Raw genomic sequence first — 16,423 nt, 5'->3', positions numbered from 1 at the left:
TAGAGACACACATTTCCTTCAGATTACACAGACCCACAAAGAATTTGAAAACAAATCTAATTTGATAAACATATGTTTCCCATGCCACTAAAAAGAGAGAGAGCGAGGCAGAGGTAGAGAGTGAGAGAGGGGGGCAGAGGTAGAGAGCGAGAGAGGGGGCAGAGGTAGAGAGCGAGAGAGGGGGGCAGAGGTAGAGAGCGAAAGAGGGGGGCAGAGGTAGAGAGCGAGAGAGGGGGCAGAGGTAGAGAGCGAGAGAGGGGGGCAGAGGTAGAGAGCGAGAGAGGGGGGCAGAGGTAGAGAGCATGTGAGGGGCAGAGGTAGAGAGCGTGAGAGGGGGCAGAGGTAGAGAGAGAGAGAGGGGGGCAGAGGTAGAGAGCGTGAGAGGGGCAGAGGTAGAGAGCGAGAGAGGGGCAGAGGTAGAGAGCGAGAGAGGGGCAGAGGTAGAGAGCGTGAGAGGGGCAGAGGTAGAGAGCGAGAGAGGGGGCGGAGGTAGAGAGCGAGAGAGGGGGACAGAGGTAGAGAGCGAGAGAGGGGGGCAGAGGTAGAGAGCGAGAGAGGGGGGCAGAGGTAGAGAGCGAGAGAGGGGGGCAGAGGTAGAGAGAGAGAGAGGAGGGCAGAGGTAGAGAGCGTGTGAGGGGCAGAGGTAGAGAGTGTGAGAGAGAGCGAGAGAGGGGGTAGAGGTAGAGAGTGAGAGAGGGGGCAGAGGTAGAGCGTGAGAGAGGGGGGCAGAGGTAGAGAGCGAGAGAGGGGGCAGAGGTAGAGGTAGAGAGCGAGAGAGGGGGGCAGAGGTAGAGAGCGAGAGAGGGGGCAGAGGTAGAGAGCGTGAGGGGCAGAGGTAGAGAGCGAGAGAGAGAGCGAGAGAGGGGGGCAGAGGTTGAGAGCGAGAGAGGGGGCAGAGTTAGAGAGAGAGAGCAAGAGAGGGGGCAGAGGTAGAGAGAGAGAGCGAGAGAGGGGGACAGAGGTAGAGAGCGAGAGAGGGGGCAGAGGAAGAGAGCGAGAGAGGGGGGCAGAGAGCGAGAGCGAGAGAGGGGGGCAGAGGTAGAGAGCAAGAGAGGGGGCAGAGGTGAAGAGCGAGAGAGGGGGCAGAGGTGGAGAGCGAGAGAGGGGGGCAGAGGTGGAGAGCGAGAGAGGGGGCAGAGGTGGAGAGCGAGAGAGAGGGGCAGAGGAAGAGAGAGAGAGGCGGAGAGGAAGAGAGAGAGAGGCGGAGAGGTAGAGAGAGAGAGGCGGAGAGAGAGAGGCGGAGAGGTAGAGAGAGAGAGGCGGGGAGGTAGAGAGAGAGAGGCAGAGCGGTAGAGAGGCGCTCCAGATGTTCCATCAGGCAGAGGTCTATTTATAGTCTCCGAGGTCACGGATGGCAGGCTGACACACTCTGATGACACGCCACGACCTGGAGGACAGGGCAGCTGGTCTGGAATGCCAGAAATTCAATCATGTCACTAACAGACTGATAGAGATAGTACATCCGTCCACAACCCAGAGGAACACAGGACACAGTATTTCAGATGATCCGTCCATATTACCCAGAATAATCCTTTACATGCAACAGGTACAGTAGGAGTTTAGTGGGCTATAATAACTGTTGCTAGGAGGTAGGGCTTGGAATTGCCAGGGACCTCATGATACGATATTATCATGATTCTCACGATTATATATGTATTGCAATTTGATACTGTGATTTTGTTGTGTTTCGATGCTCCAAACATATTGCTCACCATATGTCTTCTGCAGAGGAACAAGAGGGAGCCATGAGAAAACGAGTAGTGGGTAGTTGTGATGGTTACTAATCGGAAATATCATTTTTGATGATAGTGTGGTCTACAGCTTATCATGAGATACTCTAACTCAGGTGAGCAAAACCTTGAGACTTCCTTAGATATCGTGCACCAGCTATTATTTACAAATATACATAGTCTGCCGCCCCTGGTCTTACCAGACGCCGCTGTTCTATCCTGCCGATAAAGCGTATAGCCAGCCACCTGTCGTCGTTCAGCCACGACTCCGTTAAGCATTTACATTTAAGTCATTTAGCAGACGCTCTTATCCAGAGCGACTTACAAGCATAAGATATTACAGTTTTGAATGTCCCATTGATAGTTTCATCTTCCACGTAGGACGACAATTTTATTTTCCAAAGATTGCACGTTTGCTAGCAGAAGTGGGGGTTTATTCAATCGCCTACAAATTCTCAGAAGAATCTGGGTCTGTCCCCGGGAGAGCAGTATATCATTCACGTCGGGACCCCGACTCGTTAAAGGAAAAAAGTCCATAGTGGCTAAAGTTAGCTGAAGTTTGTAGTGGATGTTTAAAGAGAACTGAACTGTAGATTAGCTTCTCCAGGCCCATAGACTACTTTCAGCGCAAGGAAACATGTTGTAAAATAGTGAACTACTCCTTTAACGGGGTCAAATTGTAATAGAATAGTCCATTCCAAAAATCTCTTTATTCTAAAGTTAGTCATCTGGAGAAAATTGACAGATTTTTTTTTTGCGGATTCCAGCAACAGAATGCCTCCAGCATGCTTTGAGAGTGGAGAAAGTTCAGTCTTTACATTGATTCAAATGTTTATGACTTATTACTGTGCTGTAATGCTGCAAAGGCAGGCAAAGTAATACAATATACACCAGACCCATGAAAGCGACGTGGTGTGTGGTGTGTGTGTGGGTGGGTGGGTGGGTGTGGGCATGTGGGTGTGTGCCTGGACTGGAACATGTCTGGGCTTATTCCCTCTCTCTCTGGCTGATGGTCTGTTACTAGAGGAGTCTTCCAAACAGGGCTTTGAGGAGGTACATCTAATAACAGCTCTATATCTCTCTGGCCATTTACTGACGCACTCTGTGCTAGATAGCTGGAGTTAACAGACTCCCTCTACGAGAGAAGTACTGCGGAGCTAGGTGATCGGAGAGAGTTCTGTGGGTAGGGTGGAGTTTGTGAGGTGAGATGTGTGCTTCCCGTGGACTGAGTGGCTGGTGTTTGTGGTGTCAGGGGCACAGCGGACTGGTTCGGGGTCAGTAAGGACGGCGATGCCACTCAGAAATGGCAGAGGAAGAGTCTACGCCACTGCAGCATGCGCTATGGCCGTCTGAAGCCCCAGGCGATCCGGCAGATGGACCTGTCCAGTCAGGACAACATCTCTCTGACCAGCACCGAGACGCCCCCGCCCCTCTACGTACCCTCCTCAGCACACGCCTTTGGCATGCAGAAGGTATGGTACCTCTGTCATCTATATATTTGGGTCATTATACCTATACTACTTTTGTACCTCAGTGAGGGTTTCATTGTGGATGTATCAATATTTGTCTCCTGTGGTACCCCACAGTATTTTTTTCATTTAGAGTCTAGGTTGATTATTCGAACTTAATCCAGTTTCACGATATACACTCAGTCCTAGATAGCCCGCTCTTAACCGCGCTGCCTGTGTCTGTCATCTTCAGATCGTGGACCCGTTGGCGAGGGGGCGTGCGTTCCGTATGGTGGAGGAGGTGGACGGTTACAGCGTGCCCCAGACCCCCGTCACCCCCGGCGCCACCTCCCTCTGCTCCTTCACCTCCTCCCGCTCAGGCCTCAACCGGCTGCCGCGGCGACGCAAGAGGGAGTCTGTCGCCAAGATGAGCTTCAGAGCAGCAGCAGCTCTGGTTAAGGTGAGCTTGCTGTGTGACGAGACATTCTATTGAAGGAAGTGATTTATTATTTCAGCTGCTAAAGCCCTCTACTGTACTGTACACACAGATCCAAACCATACCCACCCAGTACCACTATGACCAAACTCTTCCCTTAATCGATAAGGTACCCTCAGTGAAACAGCATGGCCTGATCAGTTGTGTGGAATCTGTCAGCCTCCGGCGTTCTAGAACAACACTGAGTTCCATCGGGGCGGACACATTTATTTTCTAAAGGACACATTGTGTTATCTCGGTGTTGTGTTGTGCCATTCAGTGTTGAGGGAGACCACAATATGTGCTGTGCTGCATGTTCAAGAGCAGCAGTGCTGTGCTTAGGACTACTGTTATGAAAGAGCTTACCGTTTTGGAAGTGCAAGAGTGACATGGAGGAATGAACAAACATGGGTACTCAAGCTCTGATATGCCTACTATGCATGTGTAATAATTATGAGGTACTATCTCCAACAATTCTGACATGCAAAAATACACTCAACTCAATGTTAGTGTGTGTGTGTGTGTGTGTGTGTGTGTGTGTGTGTGTGTGTGTGTGTGTGTTTGTGTGTCTGCACCGTTTGTTTGCTGTATGGCACTAGACATAACACTACAGCCTGCTGTGCTAGGTGACAGCTTATAGTGTGTGTTGTGTTGTTATGTGTGTGTGTGCGTCTCAGGGGCGCCCCCTGCGGGAAAACGTCACCCTGCGGCGGATGCAGAGACGCAGCTTCACCCCTGCCAGCTTCATGGAGGAGGACGTGGTGGACTTACCTGATGAGCTGGACACATCCTTCTTCGCCAGAGTAAGGACATGTCCTCATCTACTCTAGTTAGAAACTCATCTCAAGCCTCCATCTAAAAGAGATCATACAGCACCCCCTGTAGGTCTCTAACAGAGTTGCAGCCTGGGATAGAGTCTAAAGGCCTGTGATTGGCCGCGTGTTTTCATTACGGCCAGGAGTTTTTCCTTAACCATGTGTGAGCTGACCAGGGAAATCTCCTGTGCCTAGTTCCCACCCACTACTGTTCTCAGACCTGGCCTACCCCCTCCCAATCCCTCCCCCAGGACTGTCTGATGCAGGAGGAGTTGTCCACATACGCTGACGAGGTGTTTGAGTCTCCGTCGGAGGCGGCTATGATTGATGTGATGCAGGAGGAGGGCAGTAAGCTGGACGAGACGGAGTTGACCGGCAGCGCTCTGGACAAGAGTGAACTGGAGAGGAGCCATCTCATGCTGTGAGTCAGGCACACTCATCATGACAACAAGTACACAGAAACATCCGAAATGACTACACTATCTTTGGTTTCCTGTTACCAAAATCCAATACACTACCAGAGCATCTCAGTCAACCATCCAGTTGTGTTGACACAGTGTTTGGTTAAAAGAGAACCCACACTCTCCCCACGGTCGGTTCTGTGGTGGGTTCCTCTTTAAACTGACTTTACCCATCCTCCTCTCTGTCTCCCCTCCCCTCCCAGGCCTCTGGAGCGAGGGTGGCGTAAGGCCAAAGAGGGGACCCCAGGACCGCCCAAGGTGCCCTTGCGGCAGGAGGTGGTGAGTGTGAACGGACAGCGACGGGGGCAGCGCATCGTTGTGCCCGTCAAGAAGCTGTTCGCTCGGGAGAAGAGGCCCTACGGGCTGGGCATGGTGGGGAAGCTCACCAACCGGACCTACCGCAAGCGCATCGACAGCTATGTGAAGAGGCAGATAGAGGACATGGATGACCATAGGTAATGGTCTCTAAGACCATGCTGAGGCTCAGCGTGTCCAATATATGAGACCGTTGGTGTAGAGTAGAGCACTTCTAGTGTTAAAACCGTTGTTTTCTAATGTGGACATTGTGTTTCCATCAGGCCTTTCTTTACGTACTGGATCACTGTTGTCCACTTGCTGATCACCATCCTGGCTGTCTGCATCTATGGCATCGCCCCCGTGGGCTTCTCCCAGCACGAGACGGTTGATTCTGTGAGTACCACCTCACTTCCCTGGTCAAATCAAAGTTTATTGGTCGCGTACACAGATTAGCAGGTGTTATTGCGGGTGCAGTGAAATGCTTGTGTTACTAGTTCCTAACAGTGCAGTGAAATGCTTGTGTTACTAGTTCCTAACAGTGCAGTGAAATGCCTGTGTTACTAGTTCCTAACAGTGCAGTGAAATGCTTGTGTTACTAGCTCCTAACAGTGCAGTGAAACGCTTGTGTTACTAGTTCCTAACAGTGCAGTGAAACGCTTGTGTTACTAGTTCCTAACAGTGCAGTGAAACACTTGTGTTACTAGTTCCTAACAGTGCAGTGAAACGCTTGTGTTACTAGCTCCTAACAGTGCAGTGAAACGCTTGTGTTACTAGTTCCTAACAGTGCAGTGAAACGCTTGTGTTACTAGCTCCTAACAGTGCAGTGAAACGCTTGTGTTACTAGCTCCTAACAGTGCAGTGAAATGCTTGTGTTACTAGTTCCTAACAGTGCAGTGAAATGCTTGTGTTACTAGTTCCTAACAGTGCAGTGAAATGCTTGTGTTACTAGTTCCTAACAGTGCAGTGAAACGCTTGTGTTACTAGTTCCTAACAGTGCAGTGAAACGCTTGTGTTACTAGTTCCTAACAGTGCAGTGAAACGCTTGTGTTACTAGTTCCTAACAGTGCAGTGAAATGCTTGTGTTACTAGTTCCTAACAGTGCAGTGAAACGCTTGTGTTACTAGTTCCTAACAGTGCAGTGAAACACTTGTGTTACTAGTTCCTAACAGTGCAGTGAAACGCTTGTGTTACTAGCTCCTAACAGTGCAGTGAAACGCTTGTGTTACTAGTTCCTAACAGTGCAGTGAAACGCTTGTGTTACTAGCTCCTAACAGTGCAGTGAAACGCTTGTGTTACTAGCTCCTAACAGTGCAGTGAAATGCTTGTGTTACTAGTTCCTAACAGTGCAGTGAAACGCTTGTGTTACTAGTTCCTAACAGTGCAGTGAAATGCTTGTGTTACTAGTTCCTAACAGTGCAGTGAAACGCTTGTGTTACTAGTTCCTAACAGTGCAGTGAAACACTTGTGTTACTAGTTCCTAACAGTGCAGTGAAACGCTTGTGTTACTAGCTCCTAACAGTGCAGTGAAACGCTTGTGTTACTAGTTCCTAACAGTGCAGTGAAACGCTTGTGTTACTAGCTCCTAACAGTGCAGTGAAACGCTTGTGTTACTAGCTCCTAACAGTGCAGTGAAATGCTTGTGTTACTAGTTCCTAACAGTGCAGTGAAACGCTTGTGTTACTAGTTCCTAACAGTGCAGTGAAATGCTTGTGTTACTAGCTCCTAACAGTGCAGTGAAATGCTTGTGTTACTAGTTCCTAACAGTGCAGTGAAACGCTTGTGTTACTAGTTCCTAACAGTGCAGTGAAATGCTTGTGTTACTAGCTCCTAACAGTGCAGTGAAATGCTTGTGTTACTAGTTCCTAACAGTGCAGTGAAATGCTTGTGTTACTAGTTCCTAACAGTGCAGTGAAATGCTTGTGTTACTAGCTCCTAACAGTGCAGTGAAACGCTTGTGTTACTAGTTCCTAACAGTGCAGTGAAATGCTTGTGTTACTAGCTCCTAACAGTGCAGTGAAATTTCAATCAAATAATCCAAAACCAAAATCAAGAAACGTCTGAACGAATCGTTACAGCTTTACAACGGTCTTACAGTCGTTATGACCTTCTGTTCCATCCTTCCAGGATCAACTTGAAATATGACATGTTTTCCTCCCCAGGTTCTAAGAAACAAAGGTGTATATGAAAACGTCAAGTTTGTACAACAAGAGAACTTCTGGGTCGGGCCCAGTTCAGTAAGCACATTCACATTGCTCCCCTTTTTTTCATTCAAACATTCTGGTCCATGACCAGATATGTCCTATCCTTTCAGTTTGGGAGGTACTTATGTGGGCGCTTTAACTAGGCCTGATAAAGTGATGGTGTTCTGTGTGTCTATTCCTGACTGTCTGCATGCCATCTGTCTCCCTCGTTAGGAGGCTCTGATCCACCTGGGGGCCAAGTACTCTCCCTGCATGCGTCAGGACCGGCAGGTGCACGACCTGATCCGGGACAAGCGAGACATAGAGAGAGACTCTGCCTGCTGTGTACGCAACGACCGCTCCGGCTGTCTACAGACCTCAGAGGATGAGTGTTCGGTGAGTCGTGAGTCCCTGAGCCGACCGATTCTCTCTCTCTCTCTCTCTGTCTCTCTCACTCTTTTGCACTCTACCTCCACGAAAGAGCTATTCAGGGGTCAATCTGTTTTCCTTTCCATCTTTGTTTTGTCTCAGAGTACTCTGGCCGTGTGGGTGAAGTGGCCGCGGCATCACAGCACCCCTCAGCTGGAGGGCAGAGACAGGCAGTACGGCTCAGTGTGCCATCAGGACCCCCGGTGAGAGAACCACTCTTACATTCAGCAGTACGCCGTCACACTCCTCATGCTACTGTAGTTACACTGTGTGCTTATTGGGACCACTGACTGAACTGTATATCCATACTAATATTTCATCAATATTTTTCTCCCCACGACAGGATTTGTCTAGAGCCAGCATCGGTGGCACCGCATGAATGGCCCGATGACATCACCAAGTGGCCAGTGAGTATTGTGGAACCCCATTGGTCATGATGAGAAGGGTGAGAGGTCAGAGGACCTGCCAGTAAGTCAGTGTCTCCTTGTTACCTCTGGCTGTGTTTTTAGGTTTGCACCAGGTACAACACAGGGAACCACACCAACCTGCCTCACATAGACTGCACCATCACAGGCCGGCCCTGCTGCATCGGCACAAAAGGGAGGTGAGGAGAGCCTACATACAAAACCAAACATGTAAACATTCACGCCAGACACAACACACACATTCCTATGAGTCTATTTACTATTGACACTGTGGTGTTGATTTGCCTTTGTCTGTGGTACATGTAGTTGGTAGATGGATGTTTAAACAAGGCAGGGGCTCCATCTCAAAAATCTATTATGGACTTCCTCTCCCCTCTTGCCTTCATCTGCACTGATCTGGTAAAGCAGCAGTATGTACGCAATGTAGTGGTCACCATGTGTCTATTCATGACCTATCAGTGCACAGGAAGGGGAGGAGTCAAGGGAGTGTGTGGTCATGAGGTCATGCTGTGGTTCTCCTGTTCCTCAGGTGTGAGATCACGTCCAGGGAGTATTGTGACTTCATGAGGGGCTACTTCCACGAGGAGGCTACTCTCTGCTCCCAAGTAAGTAAGCATCTCTCTACCCCATGAATATCTGACGATTACGTTGCATTAGGATATCGCCGAGTCATCTTTAGTGGCTAGCTAGTAGGATGGATACGATAGCCCCAGACCTACAAAAGACATAACCCAGACCATAACCCCGGCCCCGTTCCAACTAGGATAATGAGACAGGCTGAGTCGGAGGCAGCCGTTGAGGAGCAGAGGAAGGTTTAAGCTGTGAGAGTGTATAGTGTTTAATCACCGTAAAGGGTGCCACACAATACCCTACTGAGTAGGCAAATTGTCCTCACTGTGATCCCCTCTGCTCTGAGGTACAGAATATCCAGGGCACAAGTAAATATATTCACACATAAGGTTCTTCATTCTAAGTATGATGTGTTCATTCCGCAACACGTGTCAAATGAAAATGCATGACAGTAAAAAAAAAGTTATTGTAAATCCAGTGGGTATCGGTTATGCTATTGTGTGTGCGGTTTGGCGTGTGTGCCAACAGAGACAGAGAGAGATGGTGTCCTGTAGGTGATGTATTCTACCCTCCTCCCCCAGGTCCACTGCATGGATGATGTGTGTGGCCTGCTGCCTTTCCTCAACCCAGAGATCCCAGACCAGTTCTACAGACTGTGGCTCTCTCTCTTCCTGCACGCTGGGTAAGTGGCCTCTGCCGTTTCATCACAAATCCTCTGTCCATCTTAGCAGCTTTTAATACATTTGACCGGTACTATACTGTTAGCCATCCCTGGAGCAGCTGTATTATAATGAGGCAGAAGGGTGGCCTACGATTCGTTCCGTTGGGTGACCAATTATGTGTCCTCTCACTGATTCATTATGTTTCACGTACACTTTCTCCAATAACTCCTTCTTCAAGCCCCTCATTAATGTCTTTGACATCTTCAGTCAGACTGTCAGTGGTTCCACAGCGCAGATGTCATGAGCCTATATTAGTAGAAGGAGCTGAGTGTACACTAACGTACCACTCTTGAGGAAGAGGAGGGAGCAGAATAGCAGTCCAACTTCATCTCTCTGCTGCCTCTTATCTGTCTCCTCTGCTCTCCTCTCTCTCCTCTCCGGGGTAATTAAAGGAAGTGTCCTCTGCAGGCAGCAGCCCTCATTAGGCTTGAGAAGATAGACAGGCAGCAGAGAAATGTTGATGCTGGATAACGTAGAGATCCCTGGTTGGCTGGCTGTGGAGGTGTCTTCTCACAGCAGCCGGATTAGCTGGATCCTTCCATCTTCCATTCACACGCATACACGCTGTAGGATCCTTCACTGCGTGGGGTAACGTGTCTTTCTGTCCCCCTGTAGGATCCTTCACATCATGGTGTAACGTGTCTTTCTGTCCCCCTGTAGGATCCTTCACTGCGTGGGGTAATGTGTCTTTCTGTCCCCCTGTAGGATCCTTCACATCATGGTGTAACGTGTCTTTCTGTCCCCCTGTAGGATCCTTCACATCATGGTGTAACGTGTCTTTCTGTCCCCCTGTAGGATCCTTCACTGTGTGGGGTAACGTGTCTTTCTGTCCCCCTGTAGGATCCTTCACATCATGGTGTAACGTGTCTTTCTGTCCCCCTGTAGGAGCCTTCACTGCATGGGGTAACGTGTCTTTCTGTCCCCCTGTAGGATCCTTCACATCATGGTGTAACGTGTCTTTCTGTCCCCCTGTAGGATCCTTCACATCATGGTGTAACGTGTCTTTCTGTCCCCCTGTAGGATCCTTCACATCATGGTGTAACGTGTCTTTCTGTCCCCCTGTAGGATCCTTCACTGCATGGTGTAACGTGTCTTTCTGTCCCCCTGTAGAATCCTTCACATCATGGTGTAACGTGTCTTTCTGTCCCCCTGTAGGATCCTTTACATCATGGTGTAACGTGTCTTTCTGTCCCCCTGTAGGATCCTTCACTGCATGGTGTCAGTGTGCTTCCAGATGACCATCCTGAGAGACCTGGAGAAGCTGGCAGGCTGGCTGAGGATCTCCATCATATACATCCTGTCTGGCATCACCGGCAACCTAGCCAGCGCCATCTTCCTGCCCTACAGAGCAGAGGTCTTAATAAACCCCATAACACACACTAACACACACACCTCAATATGTAGGGTTCAATTTGGACAGCTCAGAACACATGACTGGTAATAGTGTCAGATGAGAGAGACAAGATGTATGGTTCAGACTGGGGGGGGATTTTTCATTGTTTTGTGCAGCTCATAGAATGTGTCTAATAGAATGTGTCTAGGTGCTGAGTATTTCTATGTTGACCTTTTCCACTGACTGACCGGTCCCTCTCTCTCCCCTTCCCTCCGTCAGGTGGGTCCGGCAGGCTCCCAGTTTGGCATCCTGGCCTGCCTGTTTGTGGAGCTGTTCCAGAGCTGGCAGATCCTGGCCCAGCCGTGGCGGGCCTTCATCAAGCTGCTGTGTGTGGTGCTCTTCCTCTTCGCCTTCGGCCTGCTGCCCTGGATCGACAACTTTGCCCACATCTTTGGCTTCATCTCTGGCTTCTTCTTGTCCTTCGCCTTCCTGCCCTACATCAGCTTCGGACGCATGGACATGTACCGCAAGCGGCTGCAGATCATCGTCTTCCTGGTGGTGTTCTTGGGGCTGTTCGCCGGCCTCGTGGTGCTTTTCTATGTCTACCCCATCAAGTGTGACTGGTGTGAGCTGCTCACCTGCATCCCCTTCACAGACAAGTTCTGTGAGAAGTACGACCTCAACGCCCACCTCCACTGAGGAGTGGGAAGGTAGCGCCGGAGGAGGGGCGTCAGGTCAGAGTCATCGATTGGCAGGTGTTATCAACCAATCCTTGTCTCTGTTCTGCCTTATAGTGTGGCTAAAGAGGAGGGGAGGGTCCTGTGTGGAGCTCCCTCTTCTCTGGCTCTGTGAACTGAACTCTGATGACAATATGCTTGTGTTTTTTACTCGGTCTGTCTGTATGAATAAGTAGGAATGCCACTGCACTCGTCATGAGGACTTGTATTAATCACATTCTTTTCACCCCCCCCACACACTCCATTTTCTCTCCTCCACTGACCAATGAGAGAAGGGTATGGTCTAACCCCTTATCTAAGCCCCTCCCACATTTCTCTCTCTCTTCACGTATAAGGCAGGGTTTGGAGGAGTCATCGCTGGTACAATAGACAGAAGGAAATATTTCAGTATTTTTTTTCAATTTGTTATTTTTTTATTTTATTTTCATGTTTTTAACACTCACAATCCAGGAGTAGGTTTTGTAATTATTCAGGAAACCTCTCAAAACAACCAGGGACAAACAAATCAGACATTAATACCTTTGGTGCCTTGCTGATAAATGTACCAACTACTGCCATGTTTTTGTTACAATACGTTGAGCACTTGAATGCTGTCCTTTTATTTGTTTATTGCTTCTTAAGAAGTAATGATTGACTGAAACAAGGTAGTGTTTTAGCTACCTATCTACTTATATGTAAATGAATACAACAGTAAAAAAAACTAGAAAAGAAATCCGTCGGTGAAGTCTGTCTGATTTTCTATGGTGATTGATGCTGCCCTTTACTTTCAGACATGAACATTAGTTACCGTTCGCTAACAACCAGCTTTGTTGAAGGCACCACTGTTTTCATGATGTATGTCAATGTTACAGGGAGTATGAGGAGCTATAAAATCAGTGGCATCGTTTCCCTTTATTGCCTTCGTACATCATAGTGTTAATACGAAAAGATAAGCAACAGCCTAAGAGTTCAACACACCAGAGGACTGATAGGGTTTACAAAAATAAAATGGTATTTACATCACACTCAGAGAACTCAATAATAGTATCTCATTAACAGTATCTCAATAACAATAGTAGTATTAGTATCTCAATAACAATAGTAGTATTAGTAGCTCATTAACAATATCTCAATAACAATAGTAGTATTAGTATCTCAATAACAATAGTAGTATTAGTATCTCATTAACAGTATCTCAATAACAATAGTAGTATTAGTATCTCAATAACAATAGTAGTATTAGTAGCTCATTAACAATATCTCAATAACAATAGTAGTATTAGTATCTCAATAACAATAGTAGTATTAGTATCTCATTAACAGTATCTCAATAACAATAGTAGTATTAGTATCTCAATAACAATAGTAGTATTAGTATCTCAATAACAATAGTAGTATTAGTATCTCAATAACAATAGTAGTATTAGTATCTCAATAACAATAGTAGTATTAGTATCTCAATACCAATAGTGGTATTAGTATCTCAATAACAATAGTAGTATTAGTATCTCAATACCAATAGTAGTATTAGTATCTCAATAACAATAGTAGTATTAGTATCTCAATAACAATAGTAGTATTAGTATCTCAATAACAATAGTAGTATTAGTATCTCAATAACAATAGTAGTATTAGTATCTCAATAACAATAGTAGTATTAGTATCTCAATAACAATAGTAGTATTAGTATCTCAATAACAATAGTAGTATTCGTATCTCAATAACAATAGTAGTATTAGTATCTCAATAAGAATAGTAGTATTAGTATCTCAATAACAGTAGTAGTATTAGTATCTCAATAACAATAGTAGTATTAGTATCTCAATAACAGTATTAGTAATAATAAAAACCTCAAACAAGAATAGTACTACAAAGTACGATTTGTGGCAAGGAACATTTCATTTAAATACTCTCAAAATTAAGCATAATAAAAATGAAGAATGTTGGGACTGCAAAATTACAACTTTGATAATTCAATGACGTATGCACAAAGTATGCAGAAACTCGACATTGCATCTCAAACATATTCTGATTCTGTCTTCTATCGCTAACAGACATGTTTTTGCTTTCTGTTGGTGTTTTCTAAGAAAACTCATTCTTGTCCCCTTCATGTGATGGTGCATGTCCCCTCTCTATATTGCAGGGGGTCGGGATGCTGTCTGTGAGGCACTGAAAGATGGTGTCTCGGAGCCTGCTGGTGCTGCAGCTGAGATTGATGGGGCAGTGCCTTCTCTCATGGAGCACCTGCGGTTGCAACCTGGTCTCAGAGCATTTCATATTATTCTGTATGTAAAGCTGGGATAATCTATTTAGTATGATATGTTACATTTGGTATGGTGTGTGTTGATTGGTAGATGTCCATCACCCATTTCGTATGATATGTTACGAATTACAATTCATATTATATGTTCAGAATTTGCAAAACATACAATATATTAGGATTTTACAAAACGTGTAATATGTTGCGAATTCTAGCTAGGTGGCTAACATTAGCTAGCTCGCTAACATTAGCTAGGTTAGGGTTAAGTTTATGAGTTAGGTTAAATGGTTAAGGTTAGGGTTAAGCTTAGGGGAAGATTAGCTAAAAGGTTTAAGGTTAGAGTTACGTGAAAGGTTAGCTAAATGTGAAAGGGCAGCTTAAAGGGTTAAGGTTAGGCTTAGGGGAAGGGTTAGCTAACATGCTAAGTATTTGCAAAGTAGCTAAAAAGTAGTAAGTAGTTGAAAAGTTGCTAAAGATGTCCGTGATGAGATTTGAACTCGCAATCTTTTCTAGATGTTCGTGTTATACATGGTTATATAACCATCTGTCTTATGTAACCATACCAAATGTAACCTACCATACTAAATGGAGTGTCTCGAAATTACGTGCAGAATATTATGAAATGCTCTGAGACCAGGTTGGTGCTTGGATCTGTCTATCTGCTGTAGTGTGGTCTGGACGGTCAACTGTGATGACCAGAGTCTATGTTAACATGGCGGATGAGTTCCAGTGCTAGGGTTGATGGGATTATGTCGTGGTGGTAACGGCCGGCAGTGACTAGCAGCCGCTGTTCCGCCGTGCGTAGGCCGCTCCGCCGATATGGTACTCCATCTCCTGGAAGGTGAGGTTGGGCACTGTGATGGCAGAAGGCCCTTTCTCCTTGAAGCCTGCCTTCTGGTAGAAGGGCACCAGGAACTCCTCACAGACCAGCAGGGCCCTCCGGAGGCCTGGCACACATCGCAGGTACTGCAGGTAGCGCCACAGCAGGATGGAACCTTTGCCCTGCTGACGAGCGTGGCGGTGCACAGACAGCACATGGATGTGCACTGCTGAGGTTTCTGGGATATGCTGGGTCATGGCCTCCTGGGGTAGGGAAAGGCAAAGGTAGGGTTAATGACCAGGTATGATCAGAGTAAAAAACATGTATTTTATTGATGGTTACCTTTCAGATTATGGAGAAGAAAAAAATCTGTTTTTTGGGGGGCAAAACAATTCCAAATATGCAATGGAGGTATCTACTGTAAATTGTGGTGTCTGTCTCACCTGCTCCAGTCTCTCTTTGCCCCAGCCTGAGCCGATGATGAACGCCACCAGCTGGCCCTCTTCAAACCAGCCGAGGGAGAGCTCCGGACACTGACTTAGGAAGTTCAGCACCTCGTCAAGAGTGAGTGGACACTCACCAGACACAGAGACGAATGCTGGTGGGAGGAAAGACACAGTCAGTCAGTCAGTGAGCAGATGAAGCATCTTGGAAGATTAGCAAACAAACCAGGGATTACAGACTGCTTCCTCTCTTATCACAGTTAAGTGATGTTATTCACAATCCATTTTTTGGGACAAAAAGCTGTGATAAACACATATTTGGTGGTATTATGGCATTGTTTAGTTTCCTGAGCTATTTATATTTTGGAGACTGACAGCTATTGTCATTATGTGTTACAAATTATAAGATAAATGTGCATTTTGTTAAGACCCAAAACCTCTCTAGTCCAACAAATCCTGTACAGTGAACATTTTCTGAGTAACCAGTAGAATCTGGAGATACTCTTACCTTCTCTCTCGATCTCGAACACGCTGATGGCGTCCTGTGGGGTCAGGTTCCTGAACTCGCTGGCGGGGAGCGTGTGGCGTCTCTGGGTTCGCGGAATGACCCCACCAACCGGGGTCCTCGTGTAGAAGGGCTTGAGGAACGGAGAGCGGCTGACCTGATGTGTCATGATGGTCACTTACTGGGCTGATGAATAAAAATGATGAAATACTCTCTGTGCTGTCTTTACAAGTATAGCAGCTCTCTTTCCAGTCTTCTGTTGTGGAGAATACTGTAGATATTTTCTTGGTCAGATGTTGGTTTCCTCTTGACCGTTTTTTTGTTCCAGAGTGGTTTGATGATGATAATAGTCTTTGAATCCAACACTAAAAACACATCTGAGGTTATCTTGCTCTGTGCTTTCTATCTGCCTGTCTCTCTCTGTCAACTGACTAGTCTTTCTCCTCACAAGTAGAATAGTACCTGTCCTTTTGTCTCAACACCTCTACTGCAAGCTCTTACCCTCCCTGATCTCCTTCTCTTGCTATCTCTCTCTTTCATTATCCCCCTCTTTCATGCACTCTCTCTCTTATTGGCCCATCCCCTGATCTGTCAAAGTGGTCATTCCAAAGAGGGGATCACTGTCTGGGCACGTAAGGTGGACAATTCACCAAATCTGGTGACAAGCATGTTTATGCATTGCAGTGTCTGGGTTAAAGGAAACCATTGAACTCTGTGATATACATTATGTTAGTGATTGATTCATTCATTCTCTTCAGTCTTCATTTTGTTCAGGGTTTTCTTAGAAAACTCAA

The 16,423-nt window shown here is 46.7% G+C and overlaps 2 protein-coding genes across 5 annotated transcripts in view; one reads left to right on the top strand and one right to left on the bottom strand.

The window, feature by feature from the left end:
• Window positions 1-12,334, top strand: part of LOC115198901 (inactive rhomboid protein 1-like) — a 44,765-nt gene extending 32,431 nt beyond the window's left edge. For 3 of the 4 annotated variants that reach the window (XM_029761302.1, XM_029761321.1, XM_029761312.1), the window contains 15 exons: window positions 2,983-3,202; window positions 3,432-3,638; window positions 4,331-4,456; window positions 4,720-4,889; window positions 5,133-5,384; window positions 5,508-5,619; window positions 7,386-7,460; window positions 7,641-7,802; window positions 7,938-8,038; window positions 8,179-8,242; window positions 8,345-8,439; window positions 8,790-8,865; window positions 9,412-9,512; window positions 10,753-10,906; window positions 11,165-12,334. In XM_029761302.1, coding sequence (XP_029617162.1) covers window positions 2,983-3,202; window positions 3,432-3,638; window positions 4,331-4,456; window positions 4,720-4,889; window positions 5,133-5,384; window positions 5,508-5,619; window positions 7,386-7,460; window positions 7,641-7,802; window positions 7,938-8,038; window positions 8,179-8,242; window positions 8,345-8,439; window positions 8,790-8,865; window positions 9,412-9,512; window positions 10,753-10,906; window positions 11,165-11,584 — 2,335 coding nt within the window. In that variant the 3' untranslated portion in view covers window positions 11,585-12,334. Of the gene's footprint in view, window positions 1-2,982; window positions 3,203-3,431; window positions 3,639-4,330; window positions 4,457-4,719; window positions 4,890-5,132; window positions 5,385-5,507; window positions 5,620-7,385; window positions 7,461-7,640; window positions 7,803-7,937; window positions 8,039-8,178; window positions 8,243-8,344; window positions 8,440-8,789; window positions 8,866-9,411; window positions 9,513-10,617; window positions 10,733-10,752; window positions 10,907-11,164 lie in introns of those variants that run through there. The other variant, XM_029761329.1, reaches the window with a different exon arrangement.
• Window positions 12,335-14,474: 2,140 nt separating this feature from the next.
• LOC115203761 (serotonin N-acetyltransferase-like) lies at window positions 14,475-16,085 on the bottom strand. The gene is made up of 3 exons (XM_029768769.1): window positions 15,633-16,085; window positions 15,125-15,279; window positions 14,475-14,944 (listed from the first exon to the last, which is right to left on the bottom strand). The coding sequence occupies exons 1-3, from the start codon at window positions 15,796-15,798 to the stop codon at window positions 14,639-14,641; spliced, it is 627 nt and encodes a 208-aa protein (XP_029624629.1). The 5' UTR covers window positions 15,799-16,085; the 3' UTR covers window positions 14,475-14,638.
• Window positions 16,086-16,423: the final 338 nt, after the last annotated feature.

The sequence above is a fragment of the Salmo trutta genome, chromosome 1 (genome assembly GCF_901001165.1).
Source record: "Salmo trutta chromosome 1, fSalTru1.1, whole genome shotgun sequence".
In the NCBI taxonomy this organism is placed as follows: Eukaryota; Metazoa; Chordata; class Actinopteri; order Salmoniformes; family Salmonidae; genus Salmo; species Salmo trutta.
This window is presented reverse-complemented; position numbering and strand designations above follow the sequence as displayed.